General features: G+C 55.5%; 5 protein-coding genes across 8 annotated transcripts; 3 read left to right on the forward strand and 2 right to left on the reverse strand.

The window, feature by feature from the left end:
• Window positions 1-2,481: 2,481 nt before the first annotated feature.
• On the forward strand, window positions 2,482-9,977 carry BICDL2 (BICD family like cargo adaptor 2). Of its 3 annotated transcripts, none has more exons than XM_066275130.1 (10): window positions 2,482-2,541; window positions 3,829-4,124; window positions 6,474-6,689; window positions 6,811-6,927; window positions 7,034-7,180; window positions 8,050-8,241; window positions 8,343-8,492; window positions 8,954-9,081; window positions 9,309-9,429; window positions 9,515-9,977. In XM_066275130.1, the coding sequence occupies exons 2-10, from the start codon at window positions 3,843-3,845 to the stop codon at window positions 9,674-9,676; spliced, it is 1,515 nt and encodes a 504-aa protein (XP_066131227.1). In that variant the 5' UTR covers window positions 2,482-2,541; window positions 3,829-3,842; the 3' UTR covers window positions 9,677-9,977. The 3 variants fall into 3 exon arrangements, with proteins under 3 accessions (XP_066131227.1, XP_066131228.1, XP_066131230.1); XM_066275131.1 differs by having other exon boundaries at window positions 8,358-8,492; XM_066275133.1 differs by lacking the exons at window positions 2,482-2,541; window positions 3,829-4,124 and adding an exon at window positions 5,416-6,199.
• Window positions 9,978-9,994: 17 nt separating this feature from the next.
• On the reverse strand, window positions 9,995-13,074 carry THOC6 (THO complex subunit 6). Of its 2 annotated transcripts, XM_066275135.1 has the most exons (13): window positions 12,942-13,074; window positions 11,954-12,069; window positions 11,783-11,847; window positions 11,589-11,692; window positions 11,466-11,503; window positions 11,339-11,387; window positions 11,154-11,225; window positions 10,972-11,074; window positions 10,837-10,886; window positions 10,688-10,750; window positions 10,478-10,588; window positions 10,257-10,391; window positions 9,995-10,178 (listed from the first exon to the last, which is right to left on the reverse strand). In XM_066275135.1, the coding sequence occupies exons 1-13, from the start codon at window positions 12,978-12,980 to the stop codon at window positions 10,098-10,100; spliced, it is 1,026 nt and encodes a 341-aa protein (XP_066131232.1). In that variant the 5' UTR covers window positions 12,981-13,074; the 3' UTR covers window positions 9,995-10,097. The 2 variants fall into 2 exon arrangements, with proteins under 2 accessions (XP_066131232.1, XP_066131231.1); XM_066275134.1 differs by having other exon boundaries at window positions 9,995-10,391.
• Window positions 13,021-14,684, forward strand: HCFC1R1 (host cell factor C1 regulator 1). The gene is made up of 3 exons (XM_066275136.1): window positions 13,021-13,475; window positions 13,944-14,072; window positions 14,316-14,684. Exons 1-3 carry the CDS (start codon window positions 13,381-13,383, stop codon window positions 14,440-14,442), a joined length of 351 nt encoding a protein of 116 aa, XP_066131233.1. The 5' UTR covers window positions 13,021-13,380; the 3' UTR covers window positions 14,443-14,684.
• Window positions 14,685-14,926: 242 nt separating this feature from the next.
• On the reverse strand, window positions 14,927-16,957 carry TNFRSF12A (TNF receptor superfamily member 12A). The gene is made up of 4 exons (XM_066278317.1): window positions 16,804-16,957; window positions 15,989-16,093; window positions 15,631-15,765; window positions 14,927-15,540 (listed from the first exon to the last, which is right to left on the reverse strand). The coding sequence occupies exons 1-4, from the start codon at window positions 16,895-16,897 to the stop codon at window positions 15,485-15,487; spliced, it is 390 nt and encodes a 129-aa protein (XP_066134414.1). The 5' UTR covers window positions 16,898-16,957; the 3' UTR covers window positions 14,927-15,484.
• Window positions 16,958-21,961: 5,004 nt separating this feature from the next.
• On the forward strand, window positions 21,962-22,627 carry CLDN6 (claudin 6). Its single transcript, XM_066278318.1, has one exon. The coding sequence runs from the start codon at window positions 21,962-21,964 to the stop codon at window positions 22,625-22,627; it is 666 nt and encodes a 221-aa protein (XP_066134415.1).
• The last annotated feature ends 252 nt before the right edge of the window (window positions 22,628-22,879 follow it).

The raw sequence follows: 22,879 nt of genomic DNA on the forward strand, positions 1-22,879 counted from the left end.
GGTGAGTATGGAGAGAAAAGGGCACCCTCATGTACTGTTGGTGGGATTGCAAATTGGTGGAAAACAGTAAATTATATGGAAAACAGTATGGAGGTTCCTCAAGAAATTAAAAATGGAACTACCATATGACCCATGATTCCTCTTCTGGGTATTTATCCAAAGAAATCCAAAACACTGTTTGTTTGTTTTTTGTTTATTTATTTATTTCAGAGACAGAGAGAGAGTCAGAGAGAGGGATAGATAGGGGCAGACAGACAGGAACAGAGAGAGATGAGAAGCATCAATCATTAGTTTTTCGTTGCGACACCTTAGTTGTTCATTGATTGCTTTCTCATATGTGCCTTGACTGTGGGCCTTTCAGCAGACGGAGTAACCCCTTGCTCAAGCCAGCGACCTTGGGTTCAAGCTGGTGAGCTTTGCTCATGCTGGCGAGCTCGGGGTCTCGAACCTGGGTCCTCCGCATCCCAATCCGACACTCTATCCACTGCGCTACCGCCTGGTCAGGCCAAAACACTGTTTTGAAAAGACATAGGCAGGCTGACCTGTGGTGGCACAGTGGATGTAGCACTGGCCTGGAACACTGAAGTTGCTGGTTTGAGGCCCTGGGCTTGCCCGGTCAATGCACGTATGGGAGTTGATGCTTCCTGCTCCTCCCCCCGCCTCTTCTTGCTAAAATGAATAAATAAAATTTTTAAAGGAAAAGATATATGCACCCTTACATTCATTGCAGCATTATTTACAACAGCCAAGATATGGAAGCAAACTAAATGCCCACCGATAGACAAAACGATAAGGAAGAGACGGTACATATATATAGCAGAATATTCGACTATAAAAAATAAAATTTTGCCATTGCAATGACATGGATGGACCTAGAGGCTATTATGCTAAGTAAAATAAGCCAGTCAGAGAAAGGCAACTACCATATGATTTCACTAAAAACAAAAGAAATGAACATACAGAAAAGAAATACACTCATAGATACAGACAATAAACTGATGGTTGCCGGATGGGGGGTGGGAGTGGGAGATGGGTGAAAAGGTGAAAGGGATTAAGTACGAATTGCCAGTTATAGAAGTAGTCATGGGAGTGAAGTGCAGCATAGGAAACATAGTCAATATTGTAACTACTATGAATGGCACCAGTGGGTACTAGAATGATTGGGGTGAACACTTTGTAAGTTATATGAATGTCTAATCACAATGTTGCACACCTAAAACTAATATAACAGTGCATGTCAACAGTAATTGAAAAACAAAGAAAAAAAAAAAAGAAAAACAAAGAGCCCTGCTGGATAGCCTATTGGTTGGAGCGTTGTCCAGAAGCGCAGGTGGTTTGTTCCATCCCAGGTGGGGGCACATACAGGAACAGCTCAATGTTCTTCTCTCTCTCCCCTTTCCTCTCTCATGGAAATAAATTTTTTTCAATTTATTTATTTATATATTTATTTTAATTAAAAAAAATTTTATATGAAAGGAAGGGAGATAGTGAGACAGACTCCCATGTGTGTCCCTACTGGGATCCACCTGCCAACCTCCATCTGAGGCCAATGCTCAAATCAACTGAGCTATTTTTAGCACCTGAGGTTAACGCTATCCTCAGTGACCAGCAGATTCGCAAATCGTCTCTTCCTTATCGTTTTGTCTATCGGTGGGCATTTAGCTTGCTTCCATATCTTGGCTGTTGTAAATAATGCTGCAATGAATGTAAGGGTGCATATATCTTTTCCTTTAAAGATTTTATTTATTCATTTTAGCAAGAAGAGGCGGGGGGAGGAGCAGGAAGCATCAACTCCCATACATGCCTTGACCAGGCAAGCCCAGGGCCTCGAACCAGCAACCTCAGTGTTCCAGGCCAGTGCTCCAGCCACTGGCTGCAGAGAGAGGAAGAGGGAGAAGGAGAGACAGGAATGAGGGAGAGGGAGAGAAGCAGATGGTCGGTTCTCCTGACTGGGAATCAAACCTGGGACATCCATACACTGGGCCGACGCTCTATCCACTGAGCCAACCAGCCAGGGCCTTAAAATTTTTTAAATAAAGAAAAATATATAAACAAATTAAAAATAAAGTTCTGCCCTGGCTGAATAGCTCGGTTGGTTAGAGCATCGTCCTGAAGAGCAGAGGTTGCTGGTTCGATTCTCGGTCAGGGCACATAGATGTTCCTGTCTCTCTCTCACTCTCTCCCTTTCTCTTTCTAAAATCAATAAAGTAGTAAACATTAAAAAAAATAATAATAAAGTTCTATCCTATAGGGCAGTTGTGAGGGGAAAGGAGCTGACATCGATTCTCAGCGCAGAGTCTGCACACAGTAGGTGCTCAATTAATGGGCCTTACTGTTTCTGACAGCAGCAAGATGGGTCAGTGCCTCCAACATGCGTTGAAGTGACTTTCCTTGGGCTCCGCCTGGCCATTCCGGTCACCAGGGGGCGCCCGAGCCCCGCCCACGGCACCGCCCCCTCACCTGTGGACAGTTCACCTGGTGCCGCCTCCAGAAGAAGGGATCGGGACTGCAGGGATCTCGGCAGGAGCCTGGCATCGTCCGGTGAGAGCCTAGGGGGCGCTGAGAACAGGGGCCCTACAATTTCGGGCAGGACAGAGCTAGGGCGAAATGGTGCGGTTGGCTGGGGTAATGGAGGCACCAGGCCGGACTCCTGGGACCGGGAAGCATAGGACACGGACAGGAAGGAAGGCGGTGGTTGGGCTTCGGCAGGCCCCGTAGCCTGGGGTTTCGAGGGACTGGGGGGCCTGACGCCTGGGTTGAGGTACTAAATGGCAGCGCGGTGAGGGGAGGAGGAAGAAGGAGGGACGTCCCGGGGTCTGCAGAACTGGTTCAGCCCACAGGGGCCCATCAAGAAAGTGGGGTTCGTCCCTGGGTCCAGCCTAAGGACAGCTGGCTAGGACTGCTGAGACATCTGGGTCCTGCTGGTAGGGCTGGGCTCGGACACCTGGTGAGGCAGGAAAGGGAGGAACAGGCATGTGTTGGGAGAGGACCCGAGGACTGGAGGGCAAGAGTGTGCCAGGGAAGCCCCCTGGGTCTCCTTCCTCTGAAGGCCCTAGGGGAGTGCCACCAGGCTCCTGTCCCCAAGGGCGGGCCGGGGAGTAAACAGGAACCTGGAATGGCAGAGCAGCAGTAGCTGGCACAACCTGTTACCTCGCCCTGCCCAGGCCCTGGGAAACTAACTAGAGGGCTGGTGCCAACCCTCCAGGGGGGATGGCTGAGTGCCTGGGCACCTGAGTTCTGAGGGGTGAGGAACAAAACATCTGGGTCCTGAGAAAATAGGAGAACTGAGCCAGGATACCTGGGCATTATCTGAGTCCTGAGGAGACGGGGACTTGGGCTTCTGGAAGAGGAGGGGCGGGATTGCTAGGGACTAACGGGTCAGGAGAAAGGTCTGGACTTGTTCCTGAGTCCTCAGTCCCTCAGAACCTGGATTCTGGGAAGCTTCCCAGCTGGAGAGGGGCTGAGAGCCAAAATCCAGCTGGATTCTAGAAAGAGAGAGGCAGGGACTGTCAGCAGGGTGGCCTGTGTCCCAGAGCACTGGGACAGGGGTCTCTGGGAGCAGAGAATGTCTACTAGAGGCAGAAGGCAGGGCTGCCCATTTCCTGCTTCTCCCTGCCTCAGTTTACCCTGAGGACATTAACAAAGCTGAGTATTTAATATACAGATCATTAACCCTTGGTGGCCCACAGAGGCCCTGGCTGCAGGACTGAGAGGGCAAGTGGGCAGGTGAAGGGCCAGGTCTTGGATGGGGGGTGGGGGGTGTCAAACCCAGGCTGCAGAGTAGATGTCCTCCAGCTGCCTGTCCCACAGACTTAACTGTCCCCACAGATGTTGCAGGCACCATGAGCTCCCCAGAAGGGCCAAGCTTCCGGTCGGGGCTGCTCTCAGGCGGCGCCTCCCCAAGCTGTGATGAGGGCTTCTTCCCCTTCATACTGGAGCGGCGGGACTCCTTCCTAGGAGGGGGCCCAGGGCCCCAGGAGCCTGAGGACCTGGCCCTGCAGCTGCAGCAGAAGGAGAAAGACTTGCTGTTGGCTGCAGAGCTCGGCAAGATGCTTCTGGAACGCAATGAGGAGCTGCAACGGCAGCTGGAGATGCTGAGCACCCAGCACTCTGAGCGTGAGGAAGTGAGCTGGCAGCGGGGCTGGCAGGCAGGGGGCAGGGGTGGGCAGATGGAGGACAGGTGAGCAGGGGGCAGAAGGCCAGGCAGGGGGATGCTACTGAAATAATTCAGGGCTGGGCCCAGACACCCCTGGCAATGTTGTTTGGTGGTTAAGAACATGGGCTCTGAGGACAAGACCTGGATTTAAAAAAAATTTAATTCAGAGCCCTGTCTGGCTGTGTGACCCTGGGCATGTTGCTGGCCCCCTCTGAATCCTGGGTCCACCTTCTCAGCAGTATAGTGCAGCCCCAGCCAGCGGTTACTGGGCACCCTCTCCCCGCCTACCTCCAGGCACAGTGCTAAGCTCTTCTCACGCATCATCTCAGTCAGTTCTCACTCAGCCTTTGAGGTAGGAACATTCTTCCCTCTGCCCTGGTTCTGTTGTCAGCCACACTGTTACCTGGGGGTCATGTCTGGCCCCTAAACCCCCTGGACACCACTGACTCCTGGATCCATGTCAGTGTCCCCAACCACTGCCCCGAGTCCAACCTGGGTAGCTTACTGCCCTGCACCTCTCCAACAGGCCATCTAATGGGCATCTCAACGTAACTGGCACTCTCATTATGATCCACCCACCCACTGTCTCCATGCCAGCTTTCCACCTCGGGACTAAACCCCGAGCATCTCCCTGACCTCTTCTCCCACACCTGCAAGCCCTACTGATGCTATGCTTCTTCTAACTATGTAGAGTCTGAGGCTACCCACTTACCGTTTCTGCAGCCTCCAAGCTGCTCACAGCCTCTGTCATCTCTGCCGCAGATGCTGCAGCCGCCTCCTCACTGGGCCCCAGCTTCTACTCTTGCTCCCCGAGGCCCATTGTCTATAGGGCAGCCAGAGGGATCTTAAAAAATGACAAACCAGATCATTTCCATCCTTGCTCAGAACCTCCCAATGGCTTTTCATCATATTTAGAATGAAATTGAAACTCCCTACCAGGCCCGTGGGCAGCCTCCCTGACCTCAGCTCAGCTTAGATTACCACCTCTCCTACTGGGGGCCTCTTTACAGTTCCTTGAGTAACCCAACTTTGTTCCCTCAGGGCCTTTGCACTTACTGTTCCTTGCATTTTGCCCTCTTTCTTCTTGCCCTGAGGGAACCAACTCAGGCATTATTTCCTCCTGTGGGAGCCTCTATCCCACCCTGTTCTTCATCACTCTCCAGCATTTCTTTACAGTCCTTACTATTTCTCTAAAACTACCTAGTTTAAGCATATGTCCATTTGCCTAACACCTCTGGAATCTAAGCTGTTAAAGGCAGGGAACATGGCTGTCTCATTTACTTTACTGCTGACAGCCAGACCCCAGAACAAGAGGAGCTCAGGAAATATTAGATGGATGGACAGATGGATGGATGGACGGACGGATGGATGGGACATGGCAATATTAAAGGACTTGCCTGATGACAGAACAGCAGCAGAGCTAGAGACCAGATAGGACAAGTGGACCCCAGCCCTGTGGGCTTAATCCTAGAGCCGTGATGCCCCCACAGTATTTAGCTAAGAGCTTGGCTGCCTGGGTTGGGATCCCTGTTCCACTAATTCACTGTGTCCTTGGGCAAGGCATTCCACCTCTTGAGCCAAATGAGGACATTAATGATGCGAACTCTAGTAGATTAAATGAAGTAGTACAGGTAAAGCACTGGCACAGGATCTGGCAGGAGTGCTGCTAATAACTGTAGAACTATGGTACCACCTTCCAGCCTTGAGAATCTAAAGGCAGTGGGGGTCAGGGACTGGCCCTTCAACTTGCTTGCTTCCCCAAGCTGGGCATCTGGGTGTGCCAGGCTTGTTTTCCCACTAGTTGGACAGGTTTTGGGGAGGCAGACAGAGGCATGGGGCCCATGCAGGGCTGGCCAGGGTTAATTAGAGGGAGGTGGCCTGGAGGAGCTGGCAGAGAGAGGCTGAGCAGAGGCTGGGCAGAAACAGAACCTCCAGAGCCCCTAGCTGTGTGAGGCCATGGGTCGGGGCTCAAATTCTGCCCGACTCAGGCGCCAGAAACGGCGCCTTCGACCTCGGGTTCAGAAGCCCAGGCAGCAGCCAGAGGTAAGTGGGCATCAGCGAGCCCCACCCCATCACAGAGTCAGCCCCTCCTGTTAGGCCTGGAAACTTCTCTCTGCTGTGCCCCCTGCTCTCCTTTCCTCTGAGTCCCTGCATTTTGCTCTCTGTGTCTGCTTCCTCCCTGTCTCTTGCTTTCATGCCTGTCTCAGATTCCCTCAAACTCTCTTTAGGGCTCTATCTCTCCGTCTGGCTCTCTGTGTGTCTGCTCCAGTCTCATCTCTCCCTCTCTGTCTCTGACCCTCTGTCCCGGCCCCAACAGTGGCTGCAGCAGGAGAACCATGAGCTCCGCCGGGGCCTGGCAGCACGGGGAGCAGAGTGGGAGGCCAGGGCTGTGGAGCTGGAGGGGGACGTGGAGGCCCTGCGGGCCCAGCTGGGGGAACAGCGCTCAGAGCAGCAGGACAGCGGGAGAGAGCGTGCACGGGCCCTCAGCGAACTCAGCGAGCAGAACCTACGGCTCAGCCAGCAGCTGGCCCAGGTGAGACAGCCTTGACCCAACCAGATTCTTGGGTCCCAGTTTGGGGGGTGGGTGCCAGGGGCTTAGTGTTGAGGTTTAGGACAACTGAGGACTCCATTGCCCCCCCCCCCGCTTCCCCTAGGCTTCCCAGACGGAACAGGAGCTTCAGAGGGAACTGGACGGCCTTCGGGGGCAGTGCCAGGCCCAGGCCCTCGTCAGGGCAGAGCTGAGGACACAGATGGAGAGTCTGCAGGGGGAGGTGAGTGCTGGTGAGGGTGGGGGCTCTGCTGGACCAGGAAGGCTGGCCTGGAGGCTATCTGGAGCTGGCCTGGCACCTCCCGTCCAGCTCTGAGGCCTTTCCCCAGAACCAGATGCTGCAGAGTCGCCGGCAGGACCTGGAGGCCCAAACCCGAGACCTGCGGGAGGAGGTGGAGAAATGCCAGGGCAGGCTACAAGCAGCTCATGAGGAGCTGCTGCTCCTGAGGCGCGAGAAGCAGGAGCACAGTTTGGAGGTGACCAGTGGGGTTGGGCTGGCTGTGTGGGAGCACCAAGCGGGAGCCGTGGCCACTGCCTCAGGTCCTCCTGGGAGATGAAGCCAGAGCTGGGTCACTGGGAGCCCCAGCAGCTGGGCCACAGGAGCATAGGCATTAGCCCAAAGGCCAGTGGGAGCCTTGGAAGTGTATTAAGCAAGGGTGGTACACTCTTAGAATCCATCAGAACCGAGCAGCTGGGAGGTCAGGAAGAGGCTGAGGCTAGAACTCAGGCCAGTAATGATGGAGACCTGACCAGGTCTGATGGAGGGAGGGGAATAAAGAGGCAGTACTTTGAAGTCAAATTTCTGGGGTTCTTATCCTAACATCTCTTCTCACATCGTGGTGCACCAGCCTCGGCTTCCCCTTCTGTGAGGTGGGATGGTAATGAAGCTTTGGTGAGGGTGTGAAGCACAAAGCACAGCGCTGGCTTAGAAGGAAGGCTCAATAAATGCTGGAAGACAGCAATTAGTACGAGTTATAAGGCTGATTGGTCTGGGACGCAGAAGGTCTCTCAGAGAAATTACCTGGTGAGGTGCGGCTGGAGGGAGGGTGATGGAGGACTTTAAAGTGGGGCGCCAATCCACACCCTGCTTTATGGGCGAGGAAATTGGTGTGGGCTAAGGGGAAGTGCGTGGCCCAAGGTCGCTCAGAGATCCGCGGTGGGATGGGGGGTGGAGAAAGCAAGCGTCCGTAGCTGAGGTGCATAGACGCGAGGTCTGCCTGGCTCTCAGCGGTGCGCTGGCGCCCCCTGTAGGCTAGTCTCAGACTGCCGGCGGCGGGAGCACCTGGCTGACCGCGCATGTTTGTCTGTCCGCCCATGCTTTTTATGTCTATTCGTGAATGCACAGCTGGAATGCGCACGTTCCGAGGCCAGGGAGGCACTGATCACACTGCGGAGGCTGCAGCGGCGTGTCTCAGAGCTAGAGGAAGAGTCGCGTCTCCAGGACGCTGACACCTCGGTGGCCTCCCTGAAGTCAGAACTTGCCCATAGCCTTGACAGCAAACAGGACCAGAAGGCAGATGGACTCAGAGACACCCAGGTGAGCTTGCGGCCCACCAGCTATCGAGGACTGCACACTCCACCCCTCTCCCTTTTCCCACAAGGTTCAATACTACACTGACCAATTCCTTTGGTGAACAGACCATTCTGTCCCAGGAGACCCAAGAGACATCCAGTCACCAGGCTTTGCCCCAGGAGGAGAACTTGGAGCCTCCCAAGAAAAGGGCATCCCTGAGCCCAACAGAGACACTGGAGGAGAAGGAGATGGAAGTGGCCCGGCTGCAGGATGAGGTGGGGGGTGGGGGGACGAACGGACATAGTGATCCATGCAGAGCCCCTCTCAATATCGGTTTCCCTTTTCCATCTATAACTTCGAGCCTTTTCCCACGAATCCCCCTCTACTGGGATCATCCTTCTTCTCAACAAACTTGCAGTTATGCTTCAATAGCCAGCCTTTGTGCCACCTCCTCCAGGAAGACTTCCTGGACTTCATTCCCCAATTAGTCTCACTTCCCAATGCTTCTCCATGCTTCACCCTTCCTGTAGGCTTATACCACCCAACTAGTCTCATACCAGCATGGGGGTGGGGACTAAGAAAATTTATCTTAGCATAGGGCCACCAGCTTCTTGGGATGTTCATGGAGCAGGTAAGGAAAGGGTGGTCAGAGAGCTGAAGCCCAGACTGCCAGGAAGAGCAAGGGCTTGAAGACCCAGAGGCCTACTTGCGTCTCTGCCCTTTCCCCTGCCCACAGGTCGAACTGCAGCGAGCAGAGCTACAGTCCCTGCGGGAGGAGCTGCAAAGACAGAAGGAGCTGCGGGAGCAGGACCCCGAGGAGGCCCTAAGAGACGCCCTCTCGGACAGAGAGGAAGCTGTGAACAAGTGAGCCTTCCTCTGCCACCATCCACTACCTTCCCAGCGAGGCTAAAGGCCCTAGGCACTCTGGTGGTTCTAGGCCTCATTGGTGCTACGGGTTATAATTATCCCACTCCAACCCAGGAGCCCTCTGACCTCCTCGGTTTGGGTGTTAAAGGTTCCACTCCCGCCGGGCCCCGCTTCCCTGCTCGCTGAGGCCCCTTTAACCACCTCTCTGCGCCCGTGGCTTGCAGGGCCCTGGAACTGTCCCTGGAGCTCAGCCGCGTCTCTCTGGAGCGTGACTCCCTCTCCCGGGAGCTGCTTCGCACCATCCGCCAGAAGGTGGCGCTGACGCAAGAGCTGGAGGCCTGGCAGGTGAAGAGCCGGGCCCGAGGGGCAGGGCCGGAGGGGCGGGGCCTTGCTCTGACCAGCCCCTCCCACCCTGCTGACCTGTTCACAGGACGACATGCAAGTGGTGATTGGACAGCAGCTGCGCTCCCAATGCCAGAAGGAGCTAAGCGCGTCTGGATCCACTCCGCCTCGCCCCGCGCCCAGGTTCTCGCTCCGCAGGAGTCCTGGGCCTACCGGCGGATTCTTCAGCAACCTCTTCCGAAGGACCTGAGGGCTCTTTCTTCTGGCCAAGGAAGCGACAGGGCCCCGATTGTCTTCCAAACGGGCTGGTACCCTCCCAGCCCCGGGATGCTGGGCAGGGGCTCATTGGGAGCAGACTGTTGCTTTGGGAGTCAGAGGGCCCAGGCTGGGGGTGGGGGGAGGCAGATGAGGCAGAGCTAACTGTTTTGATCCTATATAGGTCTTTTCTAAGTACTAGGGCACTAGGCCCTCTGTCCCTGGCATATTCCCAGGAAATGGTGGGTATAGTTATTTATGTACCAAAATGAGACAAAGTAATATATAAATCAATACACCGACTTAGTCTCCATTCTTGAAAAGAAAGCACATGGAAGAAAGTCAAATTTTATTTGTAAAAAGAAAAAAAAAAAAAAGAAAAACCTAGAAAGGAGAGGTAAGGGATTTGCCAGAGGTCAGAAGGACAGGGAGAAGGCGCGATAGCCCAGATTGGTGAACACATCTACCCGGCAGCTGTTGCCTGCGGCTGTCAGCACCTGGAGAAAAGAGGGCGGTGACTGACCTGCCCACACCCCTGCCCTCCCAGCACCCCCACAGCTCCTTGCAGGACCCACCTTGCACTCAGGGGCTGCTGGCTGCTGGTTGAGGCTGAGACTGAGCAGCCCTGGGGAGGAGCCAGGCACCTGGGCCTTAAGCTCCCCACTCAGCTGCCACTGGTTGACACAGGGGCCCTGGCCAGCTGACAGAATCTGAGGAGAGCAGGGAGGGGATTTAGGGGTCAGAACTGGAGATGGGAACTGGGCAGAGGTAGCAAAGTCAAGACAGTGGTCCTTACCAGGTCCTGGTAGAAAGTGACATGCTTCTGTGGTGCCCACATGGGGAAGATGGTGGTGGGTGTGGAGGATCGGAGGTGCCAAAGGGTGAGCGCTGGGCCCCCTCCACAGACCTAGGCAGAAAGGTAGAGATGCCCAGCCGCTGTAAGCCATGAGCCCTCAGCTGGTAGGGCCCAGAGCTAACACCCCATGCTGCACTTTGCTTGGCTCACCATCCAATCTGAGTCAGTTGCCAAACATCCAATCCAACGCCCATTGTGGGGCCTTGAGCACTCCTGGGAGGGAGGAGAAGAGAGGAGAAGGTGAACATGGAGGAGATGCCCAGGGAGAAGGGAGGACAGGGTGGAGGGCACGCCCTCACCTCATGCTTGTAGACCTCGATTGTCTGAACCTCCTTAGCCATGCGAAGGTCTGTGGGGGAAGAACCATGAGATGCACTCTGCTCACCCCAGCCTCCCTCACCACCATCCTTCTCTCCAACTAGACACTCCCTTACCCCAAAGCCGCACAGCCCCATCCTCGCCTCCTGACAGCACCTCGGTGTTCCGCTCCCGCAGTGCCAGGCAGTGGATGTAGTCTGTGTGGCCCCGGAGGGCCCGCTGCAGGAAGAGGGGCAGTGTCAGAATGAGATCCAAGAAGAATGCCTCCCCCAGCCGTCCAGCTCCAGGGCCCTCTCACCGTGAAGGTCCCCGTCTCTAGGTCCATCGTATGCAACTGGCAATCTCCCCCCGCCAAGATGAGGGAATTTTCCTGTAGAGAAAGGCGGGGTGGGGTAAAATGTCAAATCAGGACAGGGAATGGGGAAAAGATTAGTTCGGGCCAAAAACAGGGAAGGGTAGAGCCCTAGTCACAAAGGGTCAGACCTTGGGCACGAGAAGCAAAGCATTGATCTCAGGCACTTCCAGGCTGGTCCTAGGGAAGGGAAAGCAGGGTCAGCTCTGGTGAGGCTTGCACTCTCACGTGCCCTCTGCCCACATGGCCCTGGCTTACCTGTATGGGGGTTGACGACGCCATACCTCCTTACAGCCCTTCATGGAAGGAAACACTGGGTGACCTCAAAGGCTCTCTCTGGGGCTAGGTGCCCCAGACCTCCCCCCACTCCACACTCCTTACCTTCTTGAGGATCTCTGCCCACAGCCAGGCCTTCACTTCGCCATCTCCAGCACTAAACAGATGTCGATCAGTGGAGACCATGCTGTAGACGGGCCCATCGTGGGCTAAATGGAAATGCAGAACCTGAGTGACCCTGCCCCGCTCTCCTTCTCCACTCTGGGGTCCCCTAAGCCAAACTCAATGTCTGCACCCACCTTGGAAGGTCACCACGGGCTTCTTACTTTCCTCTTTGGCCTCAGAGCTCAAAGCAGCAGACAAGCTGAAGGGAATGGGGTAGGAGTGTCTGAGTCGGAAGCAAGAGGCATCAGTCCTGGGAAGGCCAAATGCCAGAGCCAATGGGTACTGGGGAGCAGAGGCAAGGGTACCTGAAGATGGCTATCTGTCCGTAATTATTGCCAGATGCCAGGAACTTCCCGCAGGGTGAGACACTCTGGGAGAAAATGGTCATGTGCAGCCGCTGCAGGGCCTGTAACACTTCCATCTGTAGGGAGAGGGTGGATGAAGGCTGTCAGGGAACTCCCATCCACAGACTCCTTCCTGGTTCTTCTGCCGCCATGTGGCCATTGCCCATATTTCTTAGACCTCCTTTGAGGCCCACCAAGCAGACACCTGCCCATAAAGTCCCAGGGGTGGCTCCAAGAAGAGGATGAGGAAGGGGAGAGTTGATGCAGGGTGTCCAGCAGGACCCGGAGTAAGCACTCAGCCTCTCCTCCAAGTTTCCTTATACCTATATGTTAAATGGAGCTCACAGGAGATTCTGTCACGATTTTATGAGCTACTGTATATAAAGATCTTTGCATAAGGCTGCCTCATTGAAAGGGCATTAAAAAAATGGCTCTAACCTAACTGGTGGTGTTACAGTGGATAGAGCGTGGACCTGGGACATTAAGGTCCCAGGTTTGAAATACCGAGGTCGCCAGCTTGAGCACTGGCTCCTCCAGCTTGAGTGTAGGCTCCCCGGCTTGAGCGTGGATCAGGCATGATCCCATATTCACTGGCTCGTGCCCAAGGTCACCAGCTTGAGCAAGAAGTCACTAGCTCACTAGAGCTCCCCCAAGGCATGTATGCGAAGCAAGCAATGAACAACTAAAGTGACGCAACTGCAAGTTGATGCTTCTCATCTCTTTTCCTCCCCACCTGTCTCTTAAAAAAAAAAAAGTGGTTATCTATTATCGTAATAAAAAAACCCTACAACCTTCTAATCTCTAACCCTTGACTTTCGTTTTAGGCCCATGAAGTATTTCTGGGTTACTCTTTCGCCAGGGATCAAGGTTTGAGTCCTACCAAGAACAAAACGGGGTTCAGGGAAGGACTACAAACCCCAGAACGCACCGCGCACCAAGCCCGCCTCACCTGACCCAAAGGAACCGAATGCGGTACAGCTCGCTCCATCTCGAGAACTATAAATCCCAGAGTGCTTCGCGCGCTACGCAATCTCACGAATCCGGACGTGCGCCCCAGCGGTTCACCTTCGCGGCGTCCCAACGGTCTAGTACTGCCGCCAGCTTAGCCAGAAGGCTGTCGCCGCGTACGACTAAACTCCCAGGAGCCGAGATGAACGCCGCGACGTTCCCCCGACACTAAGTGGCGCCCACTGCAGCTCGCCGGACCCCCTCCCCCACCTCGCCGAGCAGAACCGCCTTCCAGCGGCGTACGCCTCTCTTCCGCGCCTGCGCGGAATCTCGCCGCTGCGAGCGCCTTAAGCCACACCTCTCGCGTGTGGCCACGCCTCCGGAGCCCCGCCTCTGTCGCCCGGATCCCACCTCTCTGCTCGCAGTACCCCGGACCCCCAATGATTTTTCAGCAGTCCCTGGAGCGAGACCCCCCGAGTCGGGCTCAGCACGACCCTAGGGCTGCCTTGGGGGCGCCTCGAGGCCTAGAACCAAGGTATGTATGGGGGGCTCTGGATGGGCCTAGCCGAAGGGCGCAGGAGCTTTGAGTGAGAGCTCAGTGCTTGTCTGCAGGATGACACACAGTGGGGCGAATCAGCGAGGCTTGGGCATGAGCTGAGACATATTTGGAGACTTTCAATGCAGGCTGCTGGATGATCCGGGAGTGCGGGGGTGACTTAATTGAGAGATGGGCTGGGGGGAGGGGGTTCCTGGCTGACGCTCCAGGCTCAGGCTGGCAGATCTTGGGGATGAGGCCGAGAGAATTGGGTGCCCCAGCTCTCTTTTTTTCTCAGCTCCCCTCTCCGAGGAGCTGTGTCCATAAGCACCAAGCGGCGCCTAAAGAAGGAGCAGTGAGTTTAGGGACAGAGAGGGACTCCCAACAAGACCTCTCTCACCTCAGGTCTCCATCAGCCTGTCTCCCCTCTGAGTATCCCAACTTGCCTGCCTCTTGGTCTCTCTCCAGGGAGCCCCTCTGCAATCAGTTCCTGTCCGAGGAGAATATGGCCACTTACTTCTCTCGACTCAGCCTGCACAATGACCACCCCTACTGCAGCCCTCCCCTGGCTTTCTCCCAAGCTCTGCCCCCACTCAGGTAGGCAGTATCCACTGTCCACTGACTTGGCCTTCTGGAGGATCACACCCTGTCCTGGGAGCCAAACTCCAGGCCCTGTCTCATCCTGCTATTTTTAACTTCAAGCCAACCTCTGTTGTTTCTTCTCTTGGCTCCTTAGAAGGTAGAGGCAGCCCAGGAGCCCCTGGGGACCTGAACCTGGTGGGAGGTGGCTCTGCCAGGCCAGGCTCAGCCCTGTGTCCTGTGTGTCATTTTCTCTTCTAGGAGCCCTTGCTCTGAGCTGCTTCTCTGGCGCTATCCTGGAAACCTTATTCCAGAGGCCCTCCGGCTGCTGAGGGTGGGGGACACCCATCACCCTGCAACCCCAGCTGGGGAAATAATGGAGCTCTGAATGCTGGCAGGCAGTGCACCTGCCCACCCTCCTTTCCTCCCCAAAACAAGGAAGATCAACACTTCCCATGAAGGGACCAGCTGACCTGCTTTCCCTCTAAACCAAGCCTTTGGGCACCAAGACCTTCCCCCAGCAGGAGGGCACTGAGCCTGGGGTGGGAGGGACAGGAGGGACAGCAGCATGGAAAGGAAGGCACCCCCCCCAACTCCCCAGGAAAAGTGAATAAAGATTGCTGTGCTGATGATGGCTTCAGTCTGGAACCTGGGGCCTTTGGGAAGAGAGGGGAGAGCTGGAGCACTAGATGCTGGGGTTTCTCCTCAAGATCTTCCCTGGAAAACGGTCAGGGCCTGGCCAGGTCCTGGCAGGCAGGGCTCAGGCATTGAGAATGTGTGAGTCAGAGCCTCACCCCCGCCCCCGCGGCTGACTCACTCCTCCCTCCAGCTCTGGGAAGTCAGGCTAGGGAATCATGACACTCTCCAATCCATTTAAAGTTAAAGATTCTTTTATTAATAAATTCTCCCACCCCTCCAAACTTTCTCCCCAAAATAAATATATCCCCCCTTTGAGGGTTGGGGGACAGTGTCTCAGGGCCAGCCCCCCTAGAGGGCCAGCCCCCTAGTGTTAGGAACAGATCCCTAACCCCCTAGGCTAAGACCCCCCGTGCTGGAATTTCAGCACATTCAAGTGGGTGGGGCCTGCTGTTCTGTCTGTCCCTCACTTCGGCCTGACACCCAGGCCATAGGGGTAGGGGACCCTTGTGCAAATGTTTCAGTTCCTAGTGGCAGCTATCTGGGGTGAGCCAACCTGGGTCTCTGTTCTGGAGCCAGAGACAGGGAGGGCAGCCAGATACCTTGGAAGGCTCCTCTGAAGCTGGGATCCAAGTCTCAGAGAAGTGATTCACCTGCCCCCCATCCCTGCACAGCCCCAGGGGTTGGAACAGCTTGGCTTGGGCTGTGTCTGAGAGGCAAGGGCTGGCTCCAGAATGAATGAATGAATGAATGAAGAATAGGCACCGCCTCCTGCTGATCAAGGATGCTCACTGTCACTGGATCAGTGCCACACCAGGACAGCCCTCCCCGCCGGTTTCCTCGATGGGGGCTACAAGATAAGAAGAGGGGTTGTCAAAAGCTGGGGAGATGGTGAGGAGTAATGGGGAATGGGCAGATAGGCAGGCCAGGGTACACTTACTGGTAAACTTCTCTCTCCTACGGCACCGTCTCCACACCAAGAAGCCAGAAAGCAGCCCCAAAACCAGGGCCAAGCTCAGGGTGCCCCCCAAGATAGGCCACAGCAGCCCGAAGGTGGCTGAAGGGGCCCCAGCACCTGGGGTTGAAATTCGAAGTCAGAACTCGCCCCTGTCCGGTTCAGCCCACCCCCTAGTTCTGAGCCTAAAGTCTTTCTCCTACTGGGATTGGAACCCGGAGCCCTTTCCCCACTCCTTAACCCCATGTTAAGTCTCCAGATCTGAAGCCACCTGCTCCCCTCTCTAATTCAGCAACTCTCTCTGTCTGGGGTCCGCTCAGGTCTGGCCCCGCCCCCCACTCACAGCCCAGGCAGAAGTCGCTGTGCGGTCGCGCTGGACACGACGCGCAGTCCATGCACTTGTCGAGGTCCGCGCTCCAGGAGCTGCCGCGCGAGCAGGGAGTGGTGCCTGGGGAAGGGGCCGCGGGTCAGAGGCTGGGGGCGGGGTGCGGCTATTCTGGGGGCTGAGGTCAGGGTCGGCCGGCTCGTATAACGTGAGTCACCGGCGCCCGCATTCCTCACAGGTGACCGCACGGCCCGACCGGGACAAGGCAGCGCGTAGGGGAGGGGGGCGTAGAACTGGAGGCTTGGAGTGGGGGTGGGGGGACAGGTCCCCACAGCACGACCCCCCCCCCCCTGCCGCCGGCGGGTGACTCATTCCTGGGCACTGGGCCCGACCCTGGTCCCTCCCCCTCGCATAGCTGGGCACTGAAGTCACCGGATGGAAGGGGCACCCCACGATATGGGGGCACAGACCCCCGTACCTCTCGACAACCCCCCCCCAGACTCTTCGGTCATTGGGGCTAGGTAGAACCGGTATTGACCAGCTGGGGGCATGCCCCCTCACCGGACAAGACATCCACCTTCAAACTTTCTCCGCTTCCAAATCCGAGTTGGACAGGCGGGAAACTGAACCCGGACTAAGGATGAAGCTCGGAGCGAGATGAGACCTCCCCTAGCCAGGGAGCGCGGTGTCTGGAAACTACCTGACCCCCGACCCCATGAACCCCCAGTTCTGCCCCCTACTCTAGGCACTCAAAGCCGGCTCCCCGATCCCCGTCCGGGGGTTCCCCGACCCTCACGCCCTCCCGACCAGCCCCAGCCTGGCGCCGGGAGTACCTGACACTGGCTCCCCGGCCGCGGCGCACAGCAGAGCCAGCCCGAGCCCCAGTACAAGGAGCTGCAGCAGAGGGCGCAGCAGACTGAGAGCCATGACGTGCGCGTCCCGCAGCCGCTGCAGTGTGAGACGGCCGCTGGTCGCTGGGACAGACAGCTTCAGCCTGGTCCCCGCCTCCGCCTTCCGGGGCGGACCCCTCGCCTCCGCCCGCCCAGCAGCCCGCCCCTGGATGCCCTGCCCCGGGCGGCCCGCTAAATTCAGTCTTTAGCTCGGCCAACACCATCCGCCTGCGCGAGCTGCCGGGACGTCGCTAGGATGCAGACTTGGCTGCACCTCGGTGCTCAGGTCCGGGAGATGTGTGTGTGGTGGTGGTGGTGCTGAGAGATCAGACACGAAACCATCCATTGCACAGATAACCGCAGATTTCTTAAGAACCCCAGGGACATAATAACAACACAAAAATAATGAACCCTGGCGGGATAGCTCGGTTAGTTGGAGCATCGTCCCGATATGCAAAGGTTGCCAGTTCGATCCCCCGTCAGGGCACCTACAGAAATAGATCGATGTTCCTGTTTCTCTTTCTCCTTTCCTCTCTCTCTAAGGTCAATCAACAATTAAAAAAAAAAAAAAAGAAATCTTCTCTAAAACATAATGATAATGTATTATTTAAGTTCTACCTTAGTCCTGACCAGGCGGTGGCGCAGTGGATAGAGCGTCGGACTGGGATGTGGCAGACTCAGGTTCGAAACCCCAAGCTCGCCAGCTTGAGCGCAGGCTCATCTGGCTTGAGCAAAAAGCTCACCAGCTTGGACCCAAAGTCTCTGGCTCCAGCAAGGGGTTACTCCTTCTGCTGAAGGCCCACGGTGTCCCAACGAAAAACTGATGATTGATGCTTCTCATCTCTCTGTTCCTGTCTGTCCCTATCTATCCCTCTCTCTGACTTTCTCTGTCTCTGTAAAAACAAAACAAACAAAAAAAGTTCTACCTTAGGACATAGTTACCTAGTAAAATATGGGCTTGTTGTCTCCATTTTGCAGAGTATGAAACTGATAAGCCCTGGCCGGTTGGCTCAGTATAGATAGAGCGTCCATCCAACGTGTGCAACATAAGTCCGGGGTTCGATTCTGGAACGCACAGGAGAGGCAACCATTTGATTCTCCTCCCCTGCCCCCCCCTCTCTTCCTGTCTCTCAGCCATGGCTTGATTGATTCGAATGCATCTGCTGGGTCGCCGATAATGGCTCCCTGAAGCCTCCATCTCAGGCGTTAGGAATAGCTCAGTTGCGAGCATTGGCCCAGATGGTCAGAGCATTCACCCTAGACGGGAATTGCCTGGTGGATCCCCGTTACAGCGCAAGCGGGAGTCTGTTCTCACTATCTTCCTTCCTCTCACTGAAAAGAAAAAAAAGAAAAGAAAAAAGAAAAACTAAGGAAGCGCTGAAAAGTGGCGCTCCGACGTCAGCCGCTGATGTCTCCACACCTGGGCCAGATGTGAGCGCAGCAGTCCCAGTCTCGAGCGCCGCGGAGTGACTAGATTGAGATTCGCGTCCCTAGCGGTCTAGACTGGGGTCTCAGCCCCTCCCCGGGGCGGTGGTCCAGTGACGTCACTGCCTCTTTAAGACCCCACCTCCGTCCTGTCCTCACACTCGCGGCTCTTACCAATCTCCGCAGACTCCCTCTCAGGTGAGACTGGGGACAGTAAGCGTGTTGGGGAGGAGGAGGAGGTGGATGCGTCGAGGAACAGGGTACAGGGCGCAGGCAGCGTGGAGAACCTGGACTAATCTTCTGGCAGCGGCCACCTGGGCCGGTGAGTCCCCGGAGCGGGGCAGATCGGGTCCTTCGGCTGCTCGAAAAAGGTTAAAACGCCCCTCCTCCCCTCCCTTGGGACAAAGGCACCGAAACCCGGGCGCCCCTCCCCCACCTGCGCTGCTCTCCGGGTCAGGCGCCCCTCCCCCTCACCTGCGGGAGCAGACCCTAGGCGCGCGCCGCCATTTAACTATTACGCTTGCGCGGCTTCCAGGCTGGCGGGGGGACTGAGGACACCCACCTTTGGCCAGATTGCGAAGGGAAGTAGGGAAGCGGAAAGTGGCGCCCTCGGATCGAGTCGAGCCCGTAGTGTGTGGAAAGGGAATGGGTCGAGGGCAGGAGAGAGGCACAAGGTGCCTAGGTTGTCGTGGCCCCAGCTTCTTTAACTCTGCCAGACACTTGGAGGGGTAGACAGGGAACTGGGAAGAGCGAAGGCTGGCCCACCTAGTCCGACCTCCCCCCGAGGTCTTCAGGTCGGGCCCAGCGGGTACAGATGAAATGCAGAGTCTGCCCTCTGGCCATGCTGCTGGGTTAGTGCTAGGTTTAGGTCCAAACCTGCGCAGGACCTCTGAGCAATGGAGAGCCACAATAGAAACCTGAACAGAACTGGTCCTAGGGGAGACCTTTGAACAGAAGTGGGATGTGAGGGGAGAGGAAGTATGGGGTTCCTGTAGAGAAGCTAGTTCCCTGGATAGACCGACCCCAAGGATTTTAGCTCATTTTAAGGAAGTTGTGTCCTGAAAGAATGGCATTTTGGGTAAGAATACATATGAAAAATGTCCCCAACCTTGGGGGTATGCTCTATGGCCCCAAAGGGAAGGCAGAAAAGTGTGACCCAGGGAGGCAGCCAAAGACCCTAGGGAAGGAAGTGCTTTTGTTTTTGGGTGTGAGGGTCCGGCGGGTCTTTCCTGCCCCTCCAGGGATTGGGCGGGGCGGGGCAGGGCGGAGCTGAGCTGAGCTGGGGCAGGCCAGGTGGGGACTATTGGGCCACCCGGAACAGAAGATCTTTAAGATCAAACTGGTAGCTTGACCGGTGGTTGAGCAATGGATAAAAGTGTCCACCTGGGCCCTGGCCAGTTGGCTCAGTGGTAGAGCATTGGCCTGGCGTGCAGGAGTCCCGGGTTCGGTTCCCGGCCAGGGCACACAGGAGAAGCGCCCATCTGCTTCTCCACCCCTCCCCCTCTCCTTGCTCTCTGTCTCTCTCTTCCCCTCCCGCAGCCGAGGCTCCATTGGAGCAAAGTTGGCCCGGGCACTGAGGATGGCTCCATAGCCTCTACCTCAGGCGCTGGAATGGCTCTGGTCAGGGCAGAGCAACGCCCCAGATGGGCAGAGCATCAATCCCTGGAAGGCATGCCCGGTGGATCCCGGTCAGGCGCATGCGGGAGTCTGTCTGACTGCCTCCCGGTTTCCAACTTCAGAAAGAAAAAAAAAAGTGTCCACCTGTCCACCGGCAACACTGAATCTCCCATTCAGAGCCCCATGCTTGCACTGTCAAGGCACATACTGTGCATTTCCCCCCCACCCCGCACCCTTGCTTCTCTCTCTCCTCACTCTCTAAAGTCAACCAATAAAGCCTGACCAGGCGGTGGCGCAGTGGATAGAGCGTCGGATTGGGATGTGGAGGACCCAGGTTCGAGACCCAGGGGGTTTTTCCAGCTTGAGCGCAGGCTCATCTGGCTTGAGCAAAAAGTTCACCAGCTTGGACCCAAGGTCGCTGCCTCGAGCAAGGGGTCACTAGCTCTGCTGAAGGCCCATAGTCAAGGCACATGAGAAAGCAATCAATGAACAACTAAGGTGTCACAACAAAAAACTGATGATTGATGCTTCTCATCTCTCTAGGTTCCTGACTGTCCCTGTCTATCCCTCTCTCTGACTCTCTCTCTGACTCTCGCTCTGTCTCTGTAAAAAAAAAAAAAAAAAAAAGTCAATCAATAAAAATCTATTAAAAGATCAAACTGGTATAGAACCATGTTGTGGTGAGGGATTTGGACACTCCTGTTGGGTGGTGGGAGGAAGCTTGGATCTCTTGGTGGTTTTGAGATTGAAACTCAGTAGCAAAAACCAACCTTCCATCTGTGTTCCCTGTGGAAAACACCTGCAAACTTTGCTCGATCTCTCTATCCCCTTTTTGTCACTTCGCTGTTTGATGAAATGCATCCACAGTGGCCCAGTCGAGGGACTAGCACTTGCTTAAGCTTTTTTTTAATTGATTAGTTTTTAGAGAAAGAGAGAAACATGGATTTGTTGTCCCACCTATTTATGCATTCATTGGTTGATTTTTTTATTTTTATTTTTTTGTATTTTTCTGAAGCTGGAAACGGGGAAAGACAGACTCCCGCATGCGCCCAACCGGGATCCACCCGGCATGCCCACCAGGAGGCGACGCTCTGCCCCTCCAGGGCGTCGCTCTGTTGCGACCAGAGCCACTCTAGCACCTGGGGCAGAGGCCAAGGAGCCATCCCCAGCGCCCAGGCCATCTTTGCTCCAATGGAGCCTTGGCTGCGGGAGGGGAAGAGAGAGACAGAGAGGAAGGAGAGGGGGAGGGGTGGAGAAGCAAATGGGTGCTTCTCCTGTGTGCCCTGGTCGGGAATCGAACCCGAGACTTCTGCACGCCAGGCCGATGCTCTACCACTGAGCCTAACGGCCAGGGCCTGATTTTTATTTTTTTTTCAGAGGCAGAGAAAGGGATAGACAGGGAGAGACAGATAGGAATAGAGAGATGAGAAGCATCAATTATCAGTTTTTCATTGTGACACCTTAGTTGTTCCTTGATTGCTTTCTCATATGTGCCTTGACCATGGGCCTTCAGCAGACCGAGTAACCCCTTGCTCGAGCCATCGACCTTGGGTCCAAGCTGGTGACCTCAGGGTCTCGAACCTAGATCTTCCGCATCCCAGTCCGACGCTCTATCCACTGTGCCACCGCTCAGTCAGGCTCATTGGTTGATTCTTATATGTGCACTGACCAGGGATCGAACTTGCAATCTTGGCATATAGGGACAATGCTCCAATCAATTAAGGTACTTGGCCAGAACATTTAGGCTTTATATTATCTTTCATTTGTACTCAAAACAGCCAGGACCAGGTGGTTAACTATTGTAAGCCAGTCCCTGTCACATAACTAGGGGGGGGGAAAATAAATGGTAAAGCATTAGTGCTCATTTTGCCCATGAGACAACGAGGCTCAGGGACATGCCGTAGTGTCCCAACTCCCTAGGTTTATACTGCTGGTGTTCTGTGTGGCCGTGGCAGATGGCATGGGGGTTAGCACTCATTGGGAACGAGTGATCTTGGCTAGCTGGTCTTAATATTACCCTGTTCTGTCTCCCAGTGCAGCTCCTAACCTCAACCTCGTCATGGCCTCTGCTGGTCTGCAAATCCTGGGGATCATCCTGACACTGCTTGGCTGGGTGAATGCCCTTGTGTCTTGTGCCTTGCCTTTGTGGAAGGTGACCGCCTTCATCGGCAACAGCATCGTGGTGGCCCAGGTGGTGTGGGAGGGGCTGTGGATGTCCTGTGTGGTACAGAGCACGGGCCAGATGCAGTGCAAGGTGTACGACTCAATGCTGGCGCTGCCCCAGGACCTGCAGGCTGCCCGAGCCCTCTGCGTCATCACTCTCCTCGTCGCCCTGGTTGGTCTACTGATCTACCTCGGTGGTGCCAAGTGTACCACCTGTGTGGAGGACAAGGACTCCAAGGCCCGTCTGGTGCTCACCTCAGGGATCATCTTTGTCATCTCAGGGGTCCTGACCCTGATCCCTATCTGCTGGACAGCCCACGCCATCATCCAGGACTTCTACAACCCCCTTGTGGCAGAAGCCCTAAAGCGGGAGCTGGGGGCCTCTCTCTATCTGGGCTGGGCAGCTTCTGGCCTTTTGTTGCTGGGTGGAGGGCTGCTGTGCTACACCTGTCCCTCTGGGGGGTCCCAGGGTTCTAGCCATTACCTGGCCCGATACTCAGCATCCATTCCACGTGCCAATTCACAGGGGCCCTCTGAGTACCCCACCAAGAATTACGTCTGATGTGGGTAGGAGAATGGGGCTCCCTTGACAATGGAGCCTACCCCCTGAGCTGGAGTCATCAAGATGCATGACAGCTTCTGGGTTGTTTTTATCTTGTTTTTGTTTTTAATTAGGGGAGGGTATTTTTCTTTTAATCCATTTGCTAAACACGGAACAAAGTAGAAACACTGTCTCCCATCTGACTCTGCTACTGACATTTCTCACCTTTGGATGATGAAACCAACGCAGCAACACTTCACAGTTTCTGGATCT

The sequence above is a fragment of the Saccopteryx bilineata genome, chromosome 4 (assembly GCF_036850765.1).
Source record: "Saccopteryx bilineata isolate mSacBil1 chromosome 4, mSacBil1_pri_phased_curated, whole genome shotgun sequence".
NCBI lineage: Eukaryota > Metazoa > Chordata > Mammalia > Chiroptera > Emballonuridae > Saccopteryx > Saccopteryx bilineata.

Bases quoted from the DNA above. Each gene is read 5' to 3' on its own strand.
- BICDL2 (XM_066275130.1), top strand. From the start codon at position 3,843: ATGAGCTCCCCAGAAGGGCCAAGCTTCCGGTCGGGGCTGCTCTCAGGC. The intron at 8,493-8,953 runs GTGGGGGGTGGG...CCCTGCCCACAG, and splicing joins TGGCCCGGCTGCAGGATGAG to GTCGAACTGCAGCGAGCAGA. The intron at 9,082-9,308 runs GTGAGCCTTCCT...CGTGGCTTGCAG, and splicing joins AGAGAGGAAGCTGTGAACAA to GGCCCTGGAACTGTCCCTGG.
- THOC6 (XM_066275134.1), bottom strand. From the start codon at position 12,980: ATGGAGCGAGCTGTACCGCATTCGGTTCCTTTGGGTCAG. The intron at 12,070-12,941 runs GTGAGGCGGGCT...CTCTCCCTACAG, and splicing joins ATTCGGTTCCTTTGGGTCAG to ATGGAAGTGTTACAGGCCCT. The intron at 11,388-11,465 runs GTAAGCCAGGGC...TCCCTTCCCTAG, and splicing joins CGTCGTCAACCCCCATACAG to GACCAGCCTGGAAGTGCCTG.
- HCFC1R1 (XM_066275136.1), top strand. From the start codon at position 13,381: ATGATTTTTCAGCAGTCCCTGGAGCGAGACCCCCCGAGTCGGGCTCAG. The intron at 13,476-13,943 runs GTATGTATGGGG...GTCTCTCTCCAG, and splicing joins CCTCGAGGCCTAGAACCAAG to GGAGCCCCTCTGCAATCAGT. The intron at 14,073-14,315 runs GTAGGCAGTATC...TTTCTCTTCTAG, and splicing joins CAAGCTCTGCCCCCACTCAG to GAGCCCTTGCTCTGAGCTGC.
- TNFRSF12A (XM_066278317.1), bottom strand. From the start codon at position 16,897: ATGGCTCTCAGTCTGCTGCGCCCTCTGCTGCAGCTCCTTGTACTGGGG. The intron at 16,094-16,803 runs GTACTCCCGGCG...CCCCTTCCCCAG, and splicing joins GGCCGGGGAGCCAGTGTCAG to GCACCACTCCCTGCTCGCGC. The intron at 15,766-15,988 runs GTGAGTGGGGGG...TTTCAACCCCAG, and splicing joins CAGCGACTTCTGCCTGGGCT to GTGCTGGGGCCCCTTCAGCC.
- CLDN6 (XM_066278318.1), top strand. From the start codon at position 21,962: ATGGCCTCTGCTGGTCTGCAAATCCTGGGGATCATCCTGACACTGCTT.